The 15,944-nt window shown below is 36.3% G+C and overlaps 1 protein-coding gene across 8 annotated transcripts in view; it reads left to right on the forward strand.

Moving 5' to 3' along the window:
* Positions 1-15,944, forward strand: part of MBTPS2 (membrane bound transcription factor peptidase, site 2) — a 64,284-nt gene that overhangs the window by 26,766 nt on the left and 21,574 nt on the right. For 6 of the 8 annotated variants that reach the window (XR_001877517.1, XM_017831484.1, XM_017831481.1 and 3 more), the window contains exons 2-7: positions 1,738-1,886; positions 3,587-3,725; positions 7,526-7,629; positions 10,026-10,153; positions 13,998-14,116; positions 15,071-15,251. Coding sequence is in view for 5 of the 8 variants with exons in the window: in XM_017831481.1 (XP_017686970.1) it covers positions 1,738-1,886; positions 3,587-3,725; positions 7,526-7,629; positions 10,026-10,153; positions 13,998-14,116; positions 15,071-15,251 (820 nt within the window). In the remaining 3 variants the exon portion in view is untranslated. The remainder of the gene's footprint in view (positions 1-1,737; positions 1,887-3,586; positions 3,726-7,525; positions 7,630-10,025; positions 10,154-13,997; positions 14,117-15,070; positions 15,252-15,944) is intronic. The other 2 variants (XR_001877519.1, XR_001877518.1) reach the window with 1 other exon arrangement.

Below are 15,944 nucleotides of genomic sequence, written 5' to 3' on the forward strand. Positions count from 1 at the left end.
AAGTTCCAAATTAATGTATCTGACTGCCTCTATTATAATAATGTTTTAGATTGTTTTGGGGTTTTTTTGGACTCTATGTGAATGAATAGGATGTGTTTTCTTAATTCCCAAAAGAGAGTTTCTCATATCAGAGGTACTTAATGACATATGTATTTCTGTTTTAATTATCTGGTAGATTATGCAAGGAGGTCTTTTTATTTGTTTCTTTGGCTTATGTAGTACGAGTGTAATCATTTTTGTGATCTCTTCCATTAAAGTTTAAAAAGCTGGGTTACCAAATGCTGATCTGATTGTGGACACTAAACGTAATGGTGTTGATTAGGGAAAGCATTACAATGAAAATTTCTGTTGGTGCCCTCAGTTGGCTGAACAAAAATGTGGCTGAAATCAATAGGATGAAGAAGAAGGAAATGACACAGCAATATATAGGCAGAAAGGATAAATGGTGTAGTAGGTGATACATGAACAGTGACCTGGGTAGAGGAATCTCGCATCCTAGGAAATTTGTTGCTTGAAATAAACTTTTAGTGTTCAAGTTTTAATTAATTTGACAAAATGAGAAAAGCTGTTAACATAGTTCTGCGAATGAGATCCTGACCCCCCACCACCACTGTGGCAGGGCAGGAGGAAAGCAAGAAACCTGGCAAGTTCTAAATTTGTTTAAAGAACCACAACAGCCAGAAACTTGTGAAGTTCCTCTTGGGGGAGGAGAAGGAAGCCTGTTGTGAACTACACATTCCAGATGTCTTCAGTAGGTGCTGCTGCTTGTAGGGAACCCTGGGAACGACGTTCCAGTTCAGACAGCTCCAAGGATTTGTCTGGATTATGTCAGAGACACTTCTGCCTTGGGAACTGCCCAAAGTCAGGAGGCTCAAGCCTCTTGTGTGCTTTTCCTGAGCTATGAGTTCCTCTTTCACCCCTGAGTAAAGCATTCCTTCTGCTGGATTTCTGACAGTAGCTTCCATGAAACAGGTGACTAAAGTTTGTTGAGAATGGAAGTGTCATATAGTATGAAGTAGCAATTGCAAAACAACATGTCTATTGCTCTTATAAGAGCAGCTAATACTGCAGGTAAGTATTAATCGTATAGTTTAGAGGTCACATTTCTCATCAAGAGACATCTTTGGAACTACTAGAAGTGTATTGAAATGCTGAGAAGTTACCATAGTGAATCACCATTGCAATAAGAGTTGATAATTCCTTGTGGGTTTTTTTTAGCATGATCAAATATTTCAGAGTCTCTGTGTTTGGAAAGTAGACCTCATTTTTACCCTTACTAATGGATATCTGCAATACTGAGCCATATCTCACCAGTATTAGAAACAGTTTTTTCAGCTGAAGACAAAATAAGTGTTTTCCATTATTGTAGTCTTTAAAATTTTGATTGGAATATAATTGCTCATTCAAAGAATACCATCAACACTCTTTAGCTTCCTACCTAGACAGTAGAACTAGAAGTGATTTAACACTAGGAAAGATGACATAAGGTCATGTTTGTCAAATAACACTGGATCACTCTCACAAACCTAGAACTGTTACAAATGACATCAAAACAGTAGCATAACTTTTTCATATTGTGTGTCATACCTACCTATAGGTCAAAATATAAAGAATGTGTAAGACATTTACCTGAAGGGATACATTTGCTTTTATATTAACAGATCACATTTACTGCTTGGTCACGTTACAGAATCTTCCTGGAATTTTTGGTCCAACTGATTTTCCATTGTTTTGCAGTCATCCAGCTCTCTGAAGGCATCATATGAAGACTGGCTGTTGACATATGGCCTGAGTATCTCTCCCTTTCACATGCGATGGCAAACAGCTCTGTTCAACCGCCAGTTCTACAGCTGGGGGAGATGGAAACCCAAATTTCTGTATTTATGGTATAAATTCTGGATTTTTTTTTTCTTCTGTCAAATACAGAGTCAACAGTTGAACCATATCTGTGCCTTTCAGCCTTACAAATGCAATGGGTAGACATGGTTATTTCAGTAGGCTAATGATAAAACCAGATTAGAGTGGCTGCTGTAATTGTACTGTGCCAGTTTAAGTCTTTCTCCTCTACTGAAACAATACATAATTGTAATACAGGTTGCATATTGAGATGCTATAGAACTAGAAATCTCTAAACCTGTGGTTTGAAGTTCTTAAGAGTACAGCTATTGCATGCACTACTGCATACAGAAATAGGTCTGAAAGCAGCTTCTCATATTCTTCATCTGTCCATCACTTCCATCACTGGACCCTGAGCTCTCCCCAGTCTCTAGAGTTTACCAGGTACTCAGCTGTGTCCCTGTAGTCAATCATTGGGCAGACATTCAGTAATGATACCTGCTCAGAAGCACACTGCTCACCTTCTGTATTTTATCTGCCTTCTCCTTTCCCTGCTGAGGTTGTGCAGTGCTGGGAATGGGTAGGTAAGTAGGGTGGTTTAGTGTGGGTGCTCCTGAACTGGTTTAGGAAGCTATTGCTCAGTTACCTTCCTAGCATTACTTTGTATCTGCTCTGAAAATATAAAATGAGTAAGGTTTGAATTTCTTTTCATTTCCCTTATTGCTACCCTCAGTGAGATAGTAATAAAAGAGAGCTCTGCTTCATTTTGGTTTCTCTGGTATGTAATGATTTTGTAATAATCAGTCTGAAATAGTTCTATATCAATTACAATTTGTAATGCATATAACTTATTACAGTATAGTGTTTTCCCTGGTCTCTTTAATTAACATTACAAGTACATGTTGCTTAAAATAAATCTACTAATTCCCAGTGAGCTTCATTAAAGATGGTAAGAGAACAGCTATGCTGTTGTGAGAAGAAGGAGGACTGCTGGAGAAGTGCTTTAGTTAGAAAATAAATGTTATCACATCCTTCAGCTATGGTACAGTGTAAAATAATAATGCTGAATAAAAATTTGCCACTAGATGGAGTGACATGAATTGAAATTATTTTCAACACTGATTTTAATGAAAACTAAATTGATGAGAAAAACAATGTTGTTTAAATAATTGATGTTAATCTGATCTTGCAGTTGTACCTTTTAGTTGTTCTTTAAAAAAGATTTGAGTCCCATTTAGCACTTCTTACTGTTTATAAGAAAGATGCAAAATGTATTGAAAAAGCTTATAATTTTGTAAGCTACCCCATCATTTGGTCCAGGTCTCTAAATGTGTGATGGTGTGGTGCAGCTTGGTCAATTATACATTGTTAGTTACGTTTATAAATTATAGCTAAAGGCAGGTTACATGTATTGGGTAGCAGAATACAATTTAGAATGTGTAAGAAGAGAATAAAAATATTTGAAAATTTATCAAGATCTGCTTTGATGTAAAACATTTATTAACCATGGAAAATATTGTATGTTATTAGTGTTATATATATGTATATATATACTATATATTAGTATATAATTATTGTTATTTGTTTCCTTTAGGTAATATTTTTGTACTGGATTGCTGATACATGATTAGTAGTAGCATCAGATAAGTGTTGCCCTGTGTTTTGTGTGCTAAGTTGTGCTAGAAAGCAGCTATATACACCCCATCTTCTTGTGGCTGTGGATTGCTAAACTATTTGCTTCTCTTTGTAGGTTCAGCGTAGGAATGGTGTTTGGAATAGTTGCCATGTTTGGCTCTGTTATTCTCCTTGGGAAGACACTGATGCAAACACTGACACAGATGCTTACGGAGGCACCGAGAGCCCAGAACGATCGTATGCTGCAGGTCGTGGTGAGTGTGCTCTCCTCAGGTCTTTATGTGAGAGCTGTGATATAAAGCAGCTTCTTAATGGGGTATGTGATGCTTAAATATTCCCATGCAAGAGTAACCAAACTCTTGATGTTCATCTACATGAAAATGTCCTGGTTTGTTATCGGCCTTAAAAATGGGGAGTGGGTGTAGTAACAGAGGGCAGATGAAGGCAAACACGGAAGAGTTTATATTAAAAATTCTCAGGAGTGGGAATTGGCTAGTCATTTTGAAAAACCCTGAATTATAGTACTAAGAATATAAAACAGAGCTAAGAATTTGCCTCCTGTAAGCTGTGCAGTGTAGAGTTCACAGGAACAGACAAGTCTGTTTCATCTACTACAATACAAAACATCAGTGGAGAAGAAGTGCAAAGAGCCTTGTGTGATAGTAGAAGCAAAGATTTATTAGTGAGGAGGTGGCATTTTTTTTGATTGTTCAATGACTTATGACCTAATTTACAATCTGAAATTTAAAGTGCTGTTTCCAGCAGTATCTAGTTAAAGGCCTAATAACAATGTATTTAATTCTTTTAAGGATTTCTGATGCTGGACAATATATTGTATGGTTTTAGAACAGAATGTATTTCACAGAACGGGAGAGATTGCAAATCCTGTCTTTCTTATCTCTACGCAAGGCAGTAATGGAAGAACTGGCATTGCCTTACAACAGTTTTAATCTGGAAGGGTTCCTACCCACCTTTTGTTCCCCAGGAGTGCTATCTGGTCAAAATGTGTGGTCATTTTCCAGAACTGCAGAAGGTCCTGTGAGATTTCTCTGCCTTCTGCTACATGGCTTAGAGCAGGGGTGCCCAGGCATTTTACTCTAAGTACTCAGCTTTTCTAGTGAACAGAAGTTGAGATTTTTCTGTTGCCATAATAGACTGTCCTGTAAATGTTAAACCAACTGCATGGAGCTAGACTTAAAAAATTACATGAGTGCAGGAAGCCTGATTATTATTAGCATGTGCCATAAACCTGGTGCCTTTGGATGGCTGAGTCTGTTTCACACATGCAGGTGAATATAGTGAATGCAGAATGTGTTGGCAAAAACAGGCAGTGAGATCTGAGAGACAACTGCTGGCACTGCCACTGCCATCACCCGCTCCACAGCCTGCTCCTGAATTATTTCCAGAAACAGACAGGAATGGGCAGTATGTGCATCCCATAGAGCACAAGTGGAACTTGAGACAGAAAATTTTTAATTTACGTGCCAACGGGGTCTCTCCTAACCATGTGTGTCTATTACATTCTGGAGTAAGACAAGCCTCCCTTACATCTTCATTTCCTGAAATCATTATATGAATCTATCCACTTCTGTGACACCAGAGTAAAGTGGTCTTTGTCGATATATTGCTCTTTGGAGAAAATAACGTAGAGACAGCCAAAGTAAAGATGAGCCTTTGGAATTAATCTGGTGTGAATTGAAACAATGAAAGAAGAAAAGTAGGACAATGTTTGCAATTCAATGTGGAATTGATTCCTCAGTGACTGCCTGTGGCAATATGACTGTATTCAAACCAAGCATTGACTGGCACTGAGAACAATTTACTATATAGGGATAATGTAATGTCATGTACGGGGATATAGTTACTTCTCCTAACTTAACTCTTCCTTTCCTACCTCATTCTTTTGTTCCTGAATGGTCACAGTTGTATAAATCTGCTTTTAATGAGTTTCAGTATTCTTTTTAAGGGGAATGAGCTAGCATAAGTTGACACAAAACATTGACCCATTTATGGTTGTTAAGAAGTGAAGAACAACTGAGGATGACCTTCTCATTTTAATTATTTACTTGTATTTGACTGCCTGGAGGAGAATGAGTTAGTTAAAAAAACCCAAACAACAAAACACACCACTTTTTCTTTTTTAACTTAACTTTAGCCTGTGGCATAAATCTGTTTAACCTTTTAGCCTTTGGCTATGGAGAGAGGGAGGAACAATTCTGCTTATGTTTTACTAAGATTTTTGTACCCTTCCTGTTTTGGTCAGTCATGTACTTTGTTTAAAATACTTAACTATAGGTAACTGGGCTGTTTTTCTTCAGCCTCCCTCTGTGTTGGTTGCCTATTGACACAAATAGGAAGGAGGAAGATCAGTTACTAGCAAAGGATCTTCTTTTATTAAAAGCATTTCCAGAAGACTATAAAATATAAGATGACATGCTTTTTTACAAAATACTGCTATTGGTTTCAGAACCCTTCATGAGACGTAGCTTCTGTTTTAGGTGAATCTGAAAATAGCTTCTTTGATGTGAAGTCTGAAAGCAGGGTGCTGTGTTCTAGCAGGCCATATTCCTGGTGGCATTGAGATGGCAACTCTTGCTATGGCTGTCTGTCCTCTCGTTGCAGAGGGCCACTTGCAACACCACTTGGAAATGCTTTAGTGCCAGCAGCTGATGCTGCAATACAACTCAAAGAATGGAGAGCAGGTGTCTTCATCCAGTGAGGTACCACAGTCATGCCAGTTAAGATAAATATCTTAATCATGATCACACTCTGGACAGAATTTGTGGAAATATTAACATTAATGAAAACAGTCTCTTGAAGGATTTATTTTAGCTATTTCAGCCTTTTGTAGAGTTCTGCTGCATGGGTAGGTGAATGCATGTAAGTGTGGAATGTGCAGAACTGAATGGAGGTAGAATCAAACCTGCTCTGGATCTGCAGTTGGATCTGCACCCTTTGGGTTTCCACAGGGGTGGTTTTTATAGAGTCCTATGAACAGGCCAGAAATTTTTGACTATAGCATCTCTTGTGACACTGGATTGCAATTCAAGTTGTGTTCACATCAGCCGTTAGTGACTGCAGTGGACTGCACCCTGCCTCCAGTGGAAAAAGCTGTGGAGCAGACAAGAGAACTGCCCCAGAGAAGCAGCAGAAGTGGCCTTGTTGTCCCACTGCAGCATGGCCCTGAGGGGAGGTGGAACTGGGCAGGATGAAGGTCCATCAGCAGGAAAGAGGGGTTGGTTCCTAATTCTTTGAGAAGTGACTGCACTGAAGCCTGTCTAGAAGCAGCTGGTGTCTCGTAACTAGTGCAATGAGGGACGTGGTGAGTGGTGGGAATCCACCAACAGGAAGAATGCGAGGGGCCTGCATATTATGTCTTATGTAAGTTAAAATACTATGCTCGTTTCAAGTGGGGTTTTTTAAGGTTAAATTGCCATATGTAGACAACCAAAACTACACAGATGAAAACAATCGGTGAAAATTACCTTTATTTTGACCCTGTAAACTTGAGATAATCTTGTAATTTGTATGGGGAGAGAGAAGGGAGACTGTTCAGTCACTTTTTAACTTTTACAGCTCATAGTGCTTTAAGTGCCATACAATTTTTATTGTTTTCTTTTGGGAGGTGGCTCTTCTCTATAGCTACATGACGGGCTGCGGGAAATTGTGAACTAAGAATTTTAGTAAGCTCAGAATTGCCAAGCCTGTTTCATTTGAGTGGAATTCTGTGTACGTTTTTATGAACTTCTCGAGCTTAATATAGTGTAGGACACATTTGGTCAGGGCTGTGGGGAATAAATAGGTCAGGGAGAAGGCTTTTGTGCCTGGAGAGCTATTTAACATTCAACAAAAGGATATATATTTAATATATGTGACAATACATTGGATAAGTTGGGAAAAGAGGTACAAAGTGATACTGTTGCATCAGAACAACCCCTGTGCTGTTGTGGATCTGAGGAAGCTGAGAGCAGGAATTTTAGAGGTAAAAGGATTCGTCTTTGTACCTCTTGGTTTCCTCCTGTGTTTTGTTTTGTTGTCATGCCCACATCAACAGGTGCCTGGTGTCAATTTGCCTGTCAGCCAGCTGACCTATTTCTTCTCTGCAATCCTCATCAGCGGTGTGATACATGAAGTCGGCCATGGGGTGGCAGCTATTCGGTAAACACAAATTGCTTTTCTCCTACTCTCTATCAACAAAGCCTAATATTCCAGAGCAGTTACCCGAGAATGCTGTTAGCACTGTTTTGGTTTATCTGGAGAGACTGTTCAGTCTGTATTTCATAGCTTCCTTACATTTTAAGTTTGGAAGGATGTACAATTAAGGATAGAGTTTTAATGCAGTGTCTACTCTACAGACAATGAGAAAGGACTTTTGCTTTGCAAATATACAGTGCTGCATTGGGTTTAAAATAATACTTCTTTTAAGTGGTCCTGTTTTTCACAGAGTAATTTCATTTCTGCACCTGTGGCAGTTGAAGAGGACGCATGTGCTGTTGCACAATGATACTTTAAAATGGATCTTAAATTGTTTGTTTAAACATGACTTGTGAAGTAGCATATCAACGAGTTGAAACAATAACTCAGTCAAACGTGATTTACCCATTAACGTCAGGGATTTATTAATTTTGATCAAATTGTATTTTTAATGTCCTTAACTATGATGATTACTTCACAGAACTTATTTGACAAGTTTAGTCATTACTGTTAAATGCCACTCCAGCATAAGAAGGTTGAGTGGTGATTACTGGGACTGATATTCAGGTGTCTTCCCTGTTTCTCCTGGACACCATCATTATCTGTCCTATGAGCGTGAAGCCCTAAGTTGTTTCTCTGATGTTCTTGAGCAAACAACTTCATTTTCCCCCATTACTACCTTTTTTTATAACCCCAAAAGTTCTCAATTAAAGGGGTAGCTTGGGACTCTGTGTTTCGTATGCTGTGTTTGTCTTTCAGCTTTATTCCCCCAAATAGTCACAGGGATTTTTCCATAGAAGATGAAGCTCTTGCTCTTGCTCATCCCACCACAGGAAGAAACAACAAAATTTTCTTACATTTTGCTGACTGACTGCAGAGAAGCTAGGAGTAACTACAGAGCTCTTTTCAAATAGAAAGAACAATGCTTATGTCTGATATCTTTATTCAAGATCTAGAGCAAACGTTCTGAATATTCAATTTTGGGTTATGTTTTTGTCAAAAAATTGTTTCCCAGCTGTTTCCAGGAGATAAATTAGTTTGTCCAATGTATACCTTGGCAGCCAATGTTGCTACTGCTGTTTTCTGCTTGACTTTATTTTCTTCCTAGACCAGTTGTGTCTATAGTGCTGTTACTGTAAATCCTCAGGGTATAGGCTTTACTAAATAGCTGTGGGCAAATTTCATTATTCTGGCAAGTCACTTAGCCTTCCTGAAATCTAATAAACTTTTGGCAACTTCAGTGCAAGGTAACATTAGCTGTGAACTACAAGAGCTTGAAATATTTGATCCTTAGCTTAGTCAAGGCTTTTACCAAAAAAAATCGTTGACTTCTTCTTCACTCTGTGCCTTCTACCCAAGTCATGAAATCATGTATAGGTGTTAGAGTGGCTGTTACTAATTGGTAGCATGGGTGAGTCTGGTGAGTTAGCTCCACAGAATTAGTGTATGACTTCATTCTGAAAAATTTTTTGTACTTCTGTTCTTTATATATACACAGTAAACAAATAAATGTGAATAAGTAAAATGTTATACCCAGTATACTGTCTCAGTAAAGGTATGGTATTAGCTGATCTGTGCCTGGTTTGTCTTGTTACATGATTGTCTCATGCCTAAAGAAATTTCTAACTTCAGAAAAACTTAATGTATTTGTTCCAAAACATTCCACTTAAAAGCAATTGTAAAACCTCGGAAAAAAAATATTATCTGTATGATAGTGTCAGCTACTAATATATTTAAATAGAATCATAGAATCATAGAATCATAGAATATTAAGCGTTGGAAGGCATTAGCATTTGTCCTTTTAACCTCTCGAATTGTTTTCATTTTTTCAGATTACATTTCCCTCATTTTTGTTAGTTTACAATTTACTCTAAATTTGGTTTAGGAGAAACAAAGAAATTGTAAATTCCAGAAATCTATAAATGTTTCTTTAAAAGGGAAGCAATTGCTTCTTGCAGATAATTTTTCATAGATGACTTTGAAACTGCTTCCTACAGGCTGCCTTTTTTTTACTTAAAAGAAAAAAAATACCCCAAATGTTAAAATATATTTTAACTTGAATGTAGGTGGTTTTTCAAAAAAAAGTATTTTATGTATTACTGGGAGAAAGGAAGCTGACCTTATCCTTTATTTTTTACCAGACTCACAGATGAGTGCTGCTTCAACATGGCAACTACTGCAGAAAACATTCTGTAGTTTAATTATCTTTCAGTTATTGGTATTATGAAAAATAATTTCATTTATAATTATAATTTTAATTATTTTTGTTGTCAAAAATACATGTGCTATGTAGAATCTCTCAGATTTTCTTTTGTTTATTTGGAGTAACACCACTACATTTTTCTTTTCTTCTTTTTAAGAGAACAAGTACGATTTAATGGATTTGGGATTTTTATCTTCATTGTCTATCCTGGAGCATTTGTTGACCTTTTCACAACTCACTTGCAACTGATATCTCCTGTCCAGCAATTAAGGATATTTTGTGCAGGTAATAGTTTGTGCTTTTTGATTAAATCTTTGCTTAGCACTGTTACTTATTCTACAGGCATCATTTGTGAATCTTTGATAGAGCATTTAAGGTTTAGAATGAAGAAGTACCCAAGCTTCTCTTTACCTAAAGATGATCCTTCTGTTCTGAACCTACATTGTCATTTCAGAAAATCATTTGATCACTGTCCATATTGTGCTGCTTTCTGGGCTAGAGATGTCTGTTTCTAGTGTCTTAAATGAGTACCAATTTCTTGTCATGAAGAACATTATATTCTAGATCTGATTCAGAATAGTTGTGCATAACAAATTCCAGTTGTGTGGTTGGGGAGAAAATGTAGTTTCTGACCTTCCTCTCATTAGAAAAAGCTCTTACACCAGCTCAGGTGCAGAAGCACCTTTTTGTCTTGTTTGTTTGTTTGTTGTGTGGGTTTTTTTTGCATGTCATATGGCCTAAGTAACAAAACCTTGGAGCACACGAGCTGGAAAATACTCAGTCAGAAGATGTGGTATAAGAACACAACTTGGTGTCACAGGTGAACATCCTTGAGCAATTCAGTGCCATTTTCCGCAATAGGAGCAATCTATTTTTCATTAGTATTGTAAGTGATTTTCATTGACCTGTGAGTTGTGTTATTATACAGGTCACTGTGTTTTGATGTTGCCATCAGGAAGAAATAAAGCTTAAAACACAAATGTCCAAAGAGAATCATAGGTTATGGCTCCAAATAACCTTCAGATAGTTTTGACTTGATGTTTTTTGAAGTCTCTGGCTGCTGGGAAGTAGAGCCCTGTTGCTCTGGAAAGTCAAACTGAGACTGCGTTATTCTGCCTGAACCACTCGTATGATTATTTCTATAGACAAAAGTGGTTCCCAAACAACTTAAACAGAGATAGAGAAGTTATTATCTTGGTTTAGTTCTTGATACTGATGATTTTCTATTGCAGGGGACAGTAGGCTAGCAGCCAGCTTGTTCTAATGTTTAGTTTCTAACATTGTTTCTTGAATATTGTATCTGAAACATCATATAGGGTGTAGACATACAGAAGCCTTTAGCAAACTTGTTTTCAAGCTTTCATAAATCAAGTAAATAATTACAAATGTTAGGTAAGTTAATATATCTATATTCCAAATATTCTAATCAACAAAAATAATTCACTGCAATAAGCTAATTTTTATGAAGCCTGATTTCTCAAATTAATCAATTTCCATTTTCAGCTTCAGTGAACAGAACTGAAAGAAAGACATTGATTTTCAAAATGGTTGCTTACATAGATTCCTGAGAAATTATCTAGAAAAATTAGATTCTAAGCTGTAATAGAAAATAATTGTTTGCATGTTTTGATGGCAAGCAAACACTTATAGTAATTTGTCATGTTTCTTGGGAAACCTGAAATAGGGTAATACAAGGTAAGGAGCAAGCACATTGCAAGACTGGCTAGCATGAACAGCTTGTTTTCAGTTTAGTTATAACTAATACATGCCCCTTTTTACAGTTAATGATTGATATGTTTCAGAACTAGGATATTTGATAATGATAAAATGTGTTACTCGGTAAATGACTAATTTGTTTTAATTGTCAGAACAGTTGAATGAGCCTATTCTCAGTGTTCAGAAGATTTGAATTTACAGAGACATGCTTTCAGATTTTTGTATGGCAGCCAAGTAACAGAGCTAGAATAGAGGACAACACTAAATACTCCACCTATTTTGGAGATTAAGCAGTATATTTGTCGTACAGCAGATGGCATCATGAGTTCAAGGAAATGAGCGTTCCTGCAAGACTTGTAGTATTTAGAACATAATTTCATGCCTGCTAGAGGAAAAGTGCTTCTGTGCAGAACTTTCTTGCAATTAGTTCAATTATTTATATTACTTTTTAAGATAATTTTAATACATTTTGTCTCATCTTTAACAGGAGTTAAATATTTTTTTAAATTAATTATCTTTTAAAAATTTAATCATTCATAAATTATTTTAAGGTGGTTTAAGAGTTGTGTAAAGTGTCCCTTTTTACATATAAGGAATTAAGTGTCTGAGGATGAGGCTGTTTTAGCAAGATGAAGTTGAAGGTATACTGAGCAGTGTGCCTCTACAGGTATTCTCATTTTGAGCATGTTTATTTTTCTGTGGATCACCTGGGATGAGTTTAAAACCTTTCTATTTTAGACTTTTCTGCTGTATTCCACACAGCTAACTGTCAATTATGGCAGTAAGGCTCATGTTTTCCAGCTGTTTGAAAGTATTCCTTGTCACACTCTAGCAATTCCATCACCTCTCTCTTATTTATTATTATGAGGTTGAGGTGTTTTTTTCAGTTTTCTCTCCATAGCAGCCACTCTCTTGCAAAGGAATTTTGTTTCCATTTTTCATTTTTATCTTTTGTTAAGCTGTTAAACTTAAAAAATATTTTTAAGATAAAAAGGTTAAAACAATAAAGTTAAAATATTTACTTACTGCTTTTGGATTTGTTGCACTCGTGTGTCTGTTCGCGCATATGTGTGTGTATGTGAGATAAGGAGTACTGATTGCAGAAACATTTCCTCTATCTGATTGCCTTTCAGTGAGATGCAATTAAAAACTATAGAAAGAAATTACTTTGAGAAGTGTCTGCTAGTGGAAATGGCAACAAACCCTTACTTCAAGTACTTCAAAAATGTCTCTCATTTCTGCAGAATTAGAAGTGTAAAAGAAGACCAGGTGAGATGTAGAGATAGAGAGAGGAGATAAGAGTCTGCCATATGTTCCCATTCCTGTGTTATATACGCTTCAAGAAAGATAGGTTTAATATATTTTTAGATATATTTACTTCAATTCCTGTCCTGTAACTGCACTGTAAATACAGAATTGAATCAAACTCCTCGTAATAAGACGAAGCACTGTAAGAAGGAAATAAGAAGTCTTTAACATTGCAGTGTTCCTGCATTGTTCATACAAAATGTTTGTGCAAGAACACAAACTCAGTGAGAAAATTGGAACAGTACTGAATGTGGAAAGCCATAAAGCTTTGATAATGAAAGCCAACTGTGTCTTATGATAGTCGTTCATTTCCTCCTATGGAGAACAACATACTATAAAGATTGCAATTGCAAATATGTTCCCCAGAATAATGTGTCAGGAAATGCTGATTGCACAACTTAATTTCTTGATGTGGTTTTAGGTCCAGATTTTCTTGTCAGAGAAGCCTTTTTTTCAAGTAATTTTCTAAACTCGTTTGGCACATATACATGTAATAATTTCAATTGAAATAATGGAGATAATCATGACAAATCCTGAATTGCCACTAAATTTCAGACATCTTGCTGACTAGGGCAAACAGCATTTATTAAAAGAATAAGCCCATTATTCATAAATTCAGCAGTTTATGTGATAGAAGGTGACAAGTACTACATTTCATTCCTTTTTTTTTTTATATTTATGATTGAAGACAACTCTGTAGATAGAAACTGTATTTTAATAATTGATTCAGAAGCCCAGTTTTTCTTCTGGGTGTTCTGCTCAGTGCATACTTAGAAAAGTAATGGTACATGATGAAATCTCCCTGTGGTAGAATGACACCTTAGAAGTGGATTTACTGCTTGCCTGTCTTTTCTGATAGTATAATTCTCAGGGGCTCAGAGATTTGTCTAAAACTTCCTTACAAAGTGGCATCATAGAAACGAAAGTTTGTAAAGTAATAATGTATGTATTCTTGTTTTATGCCTATGTTCAACACTAATTAACTTTTTATCCATTTTTACAGTAACAATTTCAGGAAAGTTAATTAGAAGGTAGCTGTAGAAAAATGTCAAAACCAGCTTTGTTATTAGTTTTTATTTAGAATTTTTTTTTTGCTTCTTTTTAGGAGTGTGGCATAATTTTGTTCTTGGTGTTGCCAGTTTCATGGTTTTGTTTCTGCTGCCAGCCATTCTTTTCCCTTTTTATTACACGGGTGTCGGGGCACTTGTCACTGAGGTTGCAGAGGTAAGAAAAGATCTTTGCTGTTTTCATATTATATGCTTTGTGACCTGAAATGTATCTCTATCTCTTATTAGCACAATCAGATTTAGTCAGTGCAGCACTCTGCAGAATCAAATATATTGAACTTTTTGCTTAAAGTTTTCTTCTTAGTCTCATGTATTTTAATATTAGTAAATAAAAGAACATAGTGTGAATAATTATAGACTATTCAGCATAGTATAAAACTGTGTAGGTGTTTGAGATGAGTTTGCAGCTTATTTCTGGGGGGGTTAACTTTTTTTCAGTATTGGCCCAAAGCAAATCTACTGGAAACTGCGTTATCACTCTAGTAACTGTTATCTGGTTTTAATGTTAAAGATTATTTTGAGCTGAGTTCCTTGTTTAGTCAGCTGGAAGCAAAGTAGAGATAGACTTCTGAGATTCTGGAAAGGCCTGATTTTTTTTCTGACTTAATCAAATACAGCATAGTTGAACAGCACAGCTGAAAGGATTCAGCCTTTCTTCGATCTGGAAGTTAACTGATATAACTGAGGGAGAGAGTGACATTTATAATGCTTTATTACCTTTTAAAGTATAGGTACACACCACTTTCTTGAAAGTTTCAGGGTATTCATTTAAGTTGCTTGAACTTAATATGTTGTGGGGCTTCTTACCATTTTAACTTGTATGAAAACAATTACTCAAATCTGAAGAGGTCTTAGGGACACTTGGAGGTCCTCCTTTCTTCCTTTTCTTCCTTTTCCTTCTTTGCACTAAACAGTCATTATTTGTAAAGGATGGTATTTTTTGTAATGCTTTTATCATAAATTGAAATAATTAGTTCTAGTGGAGTCAGAAATTTTGTTTCTAGGGAAATAGTATCTTAACCTAAAGATTTCGTAGTTATTCAGTAGAACTGTAAACTAATCTGTATAGTTTTAACTACAATAAGATGGCTGACTTCACTGTTTTTCTCAGGATTCTCCTGCCAATGGACCAAGAGGTCTTTTTGTGGGAGACCTTGTCACTAACCTACAAGACTGCCCAGTTTATAATGTGGAAGACTGGAATTCCTGTCTGGGAGACATTTCAGAGAAGTCACAGGTCGGCTACTGTGTAAGTGCAGCCACCCTACAGCAATTAAGCTTTCCAACTAGAGGTATGACTTTAAGTGCTCTCCTCATTATTTTATGTATTAATTAATTTATATTTTAATTTTATCATGTTTAAAAGACTGTTTTGGATTTAGGATTTGTTGTTGGGGTCAGATTTCTCATGAGTCAAGTCTGCTCTCCCATCTTAAGCAGTTACCAGTGCTGTTTTGTGAAATCTGAAAGTGAGGACAAGGTAGACAGAAGAATTTCTCTTGGTTTTCAGTCATCCTGTACAAATACCCTGTACGATCTGAATAATAAAATTTGCTTTTTCGGGATATTGCAAAACTTGGTTATTATCAGTAATGCAATTATCTCCTCTATTTTAAGTTCCGTTAACTTAAAATCACTCAGTGATCTTTTGCAGTGATCTTTTGCGTAAACTCCACGCATTACCTTACAGCTTTGATCAGCGTGACATTGCAAATTGCATGGCTTAACCCAATGATGTGCTTTATTATGGCCACTTCTTCTGATGTGTCTCACTATACTGGTTTTGTGTCATTGCCCATAAACTCAGTTTTGTCTGGATTGCACATATTGCTTCTGGAAGTCAGTCTGTTTCCATTTATACATTAGACTGCTTGTTGCTATAAGGGCTTACCCCTGAGAAACGAAAAAAAAAAAAAAAGTGAACAGAACTAAACCAGAACAATAAACAAAAGTTAAGTAGAACAAAAAAGAACAGTCAAGTTAAA

The sequence above is a fragment of the Lepidothrix coronata genome, unplaced genomic scaffold, assembly GCF_001604755.1.
Source record: "Lepidothrix coronata isolate B3197 unplaced genomic scaffold, Lepidothrix_coronata-1.0 Scaffold191, whole genome shotgun sequence".
Classification (NCBI taxonomy): Eukaryota; Metazoa; Chordata; class Aves; order Passeriformes; family Pipridae; genus Lepidothrix; species Lepidothrix coronata.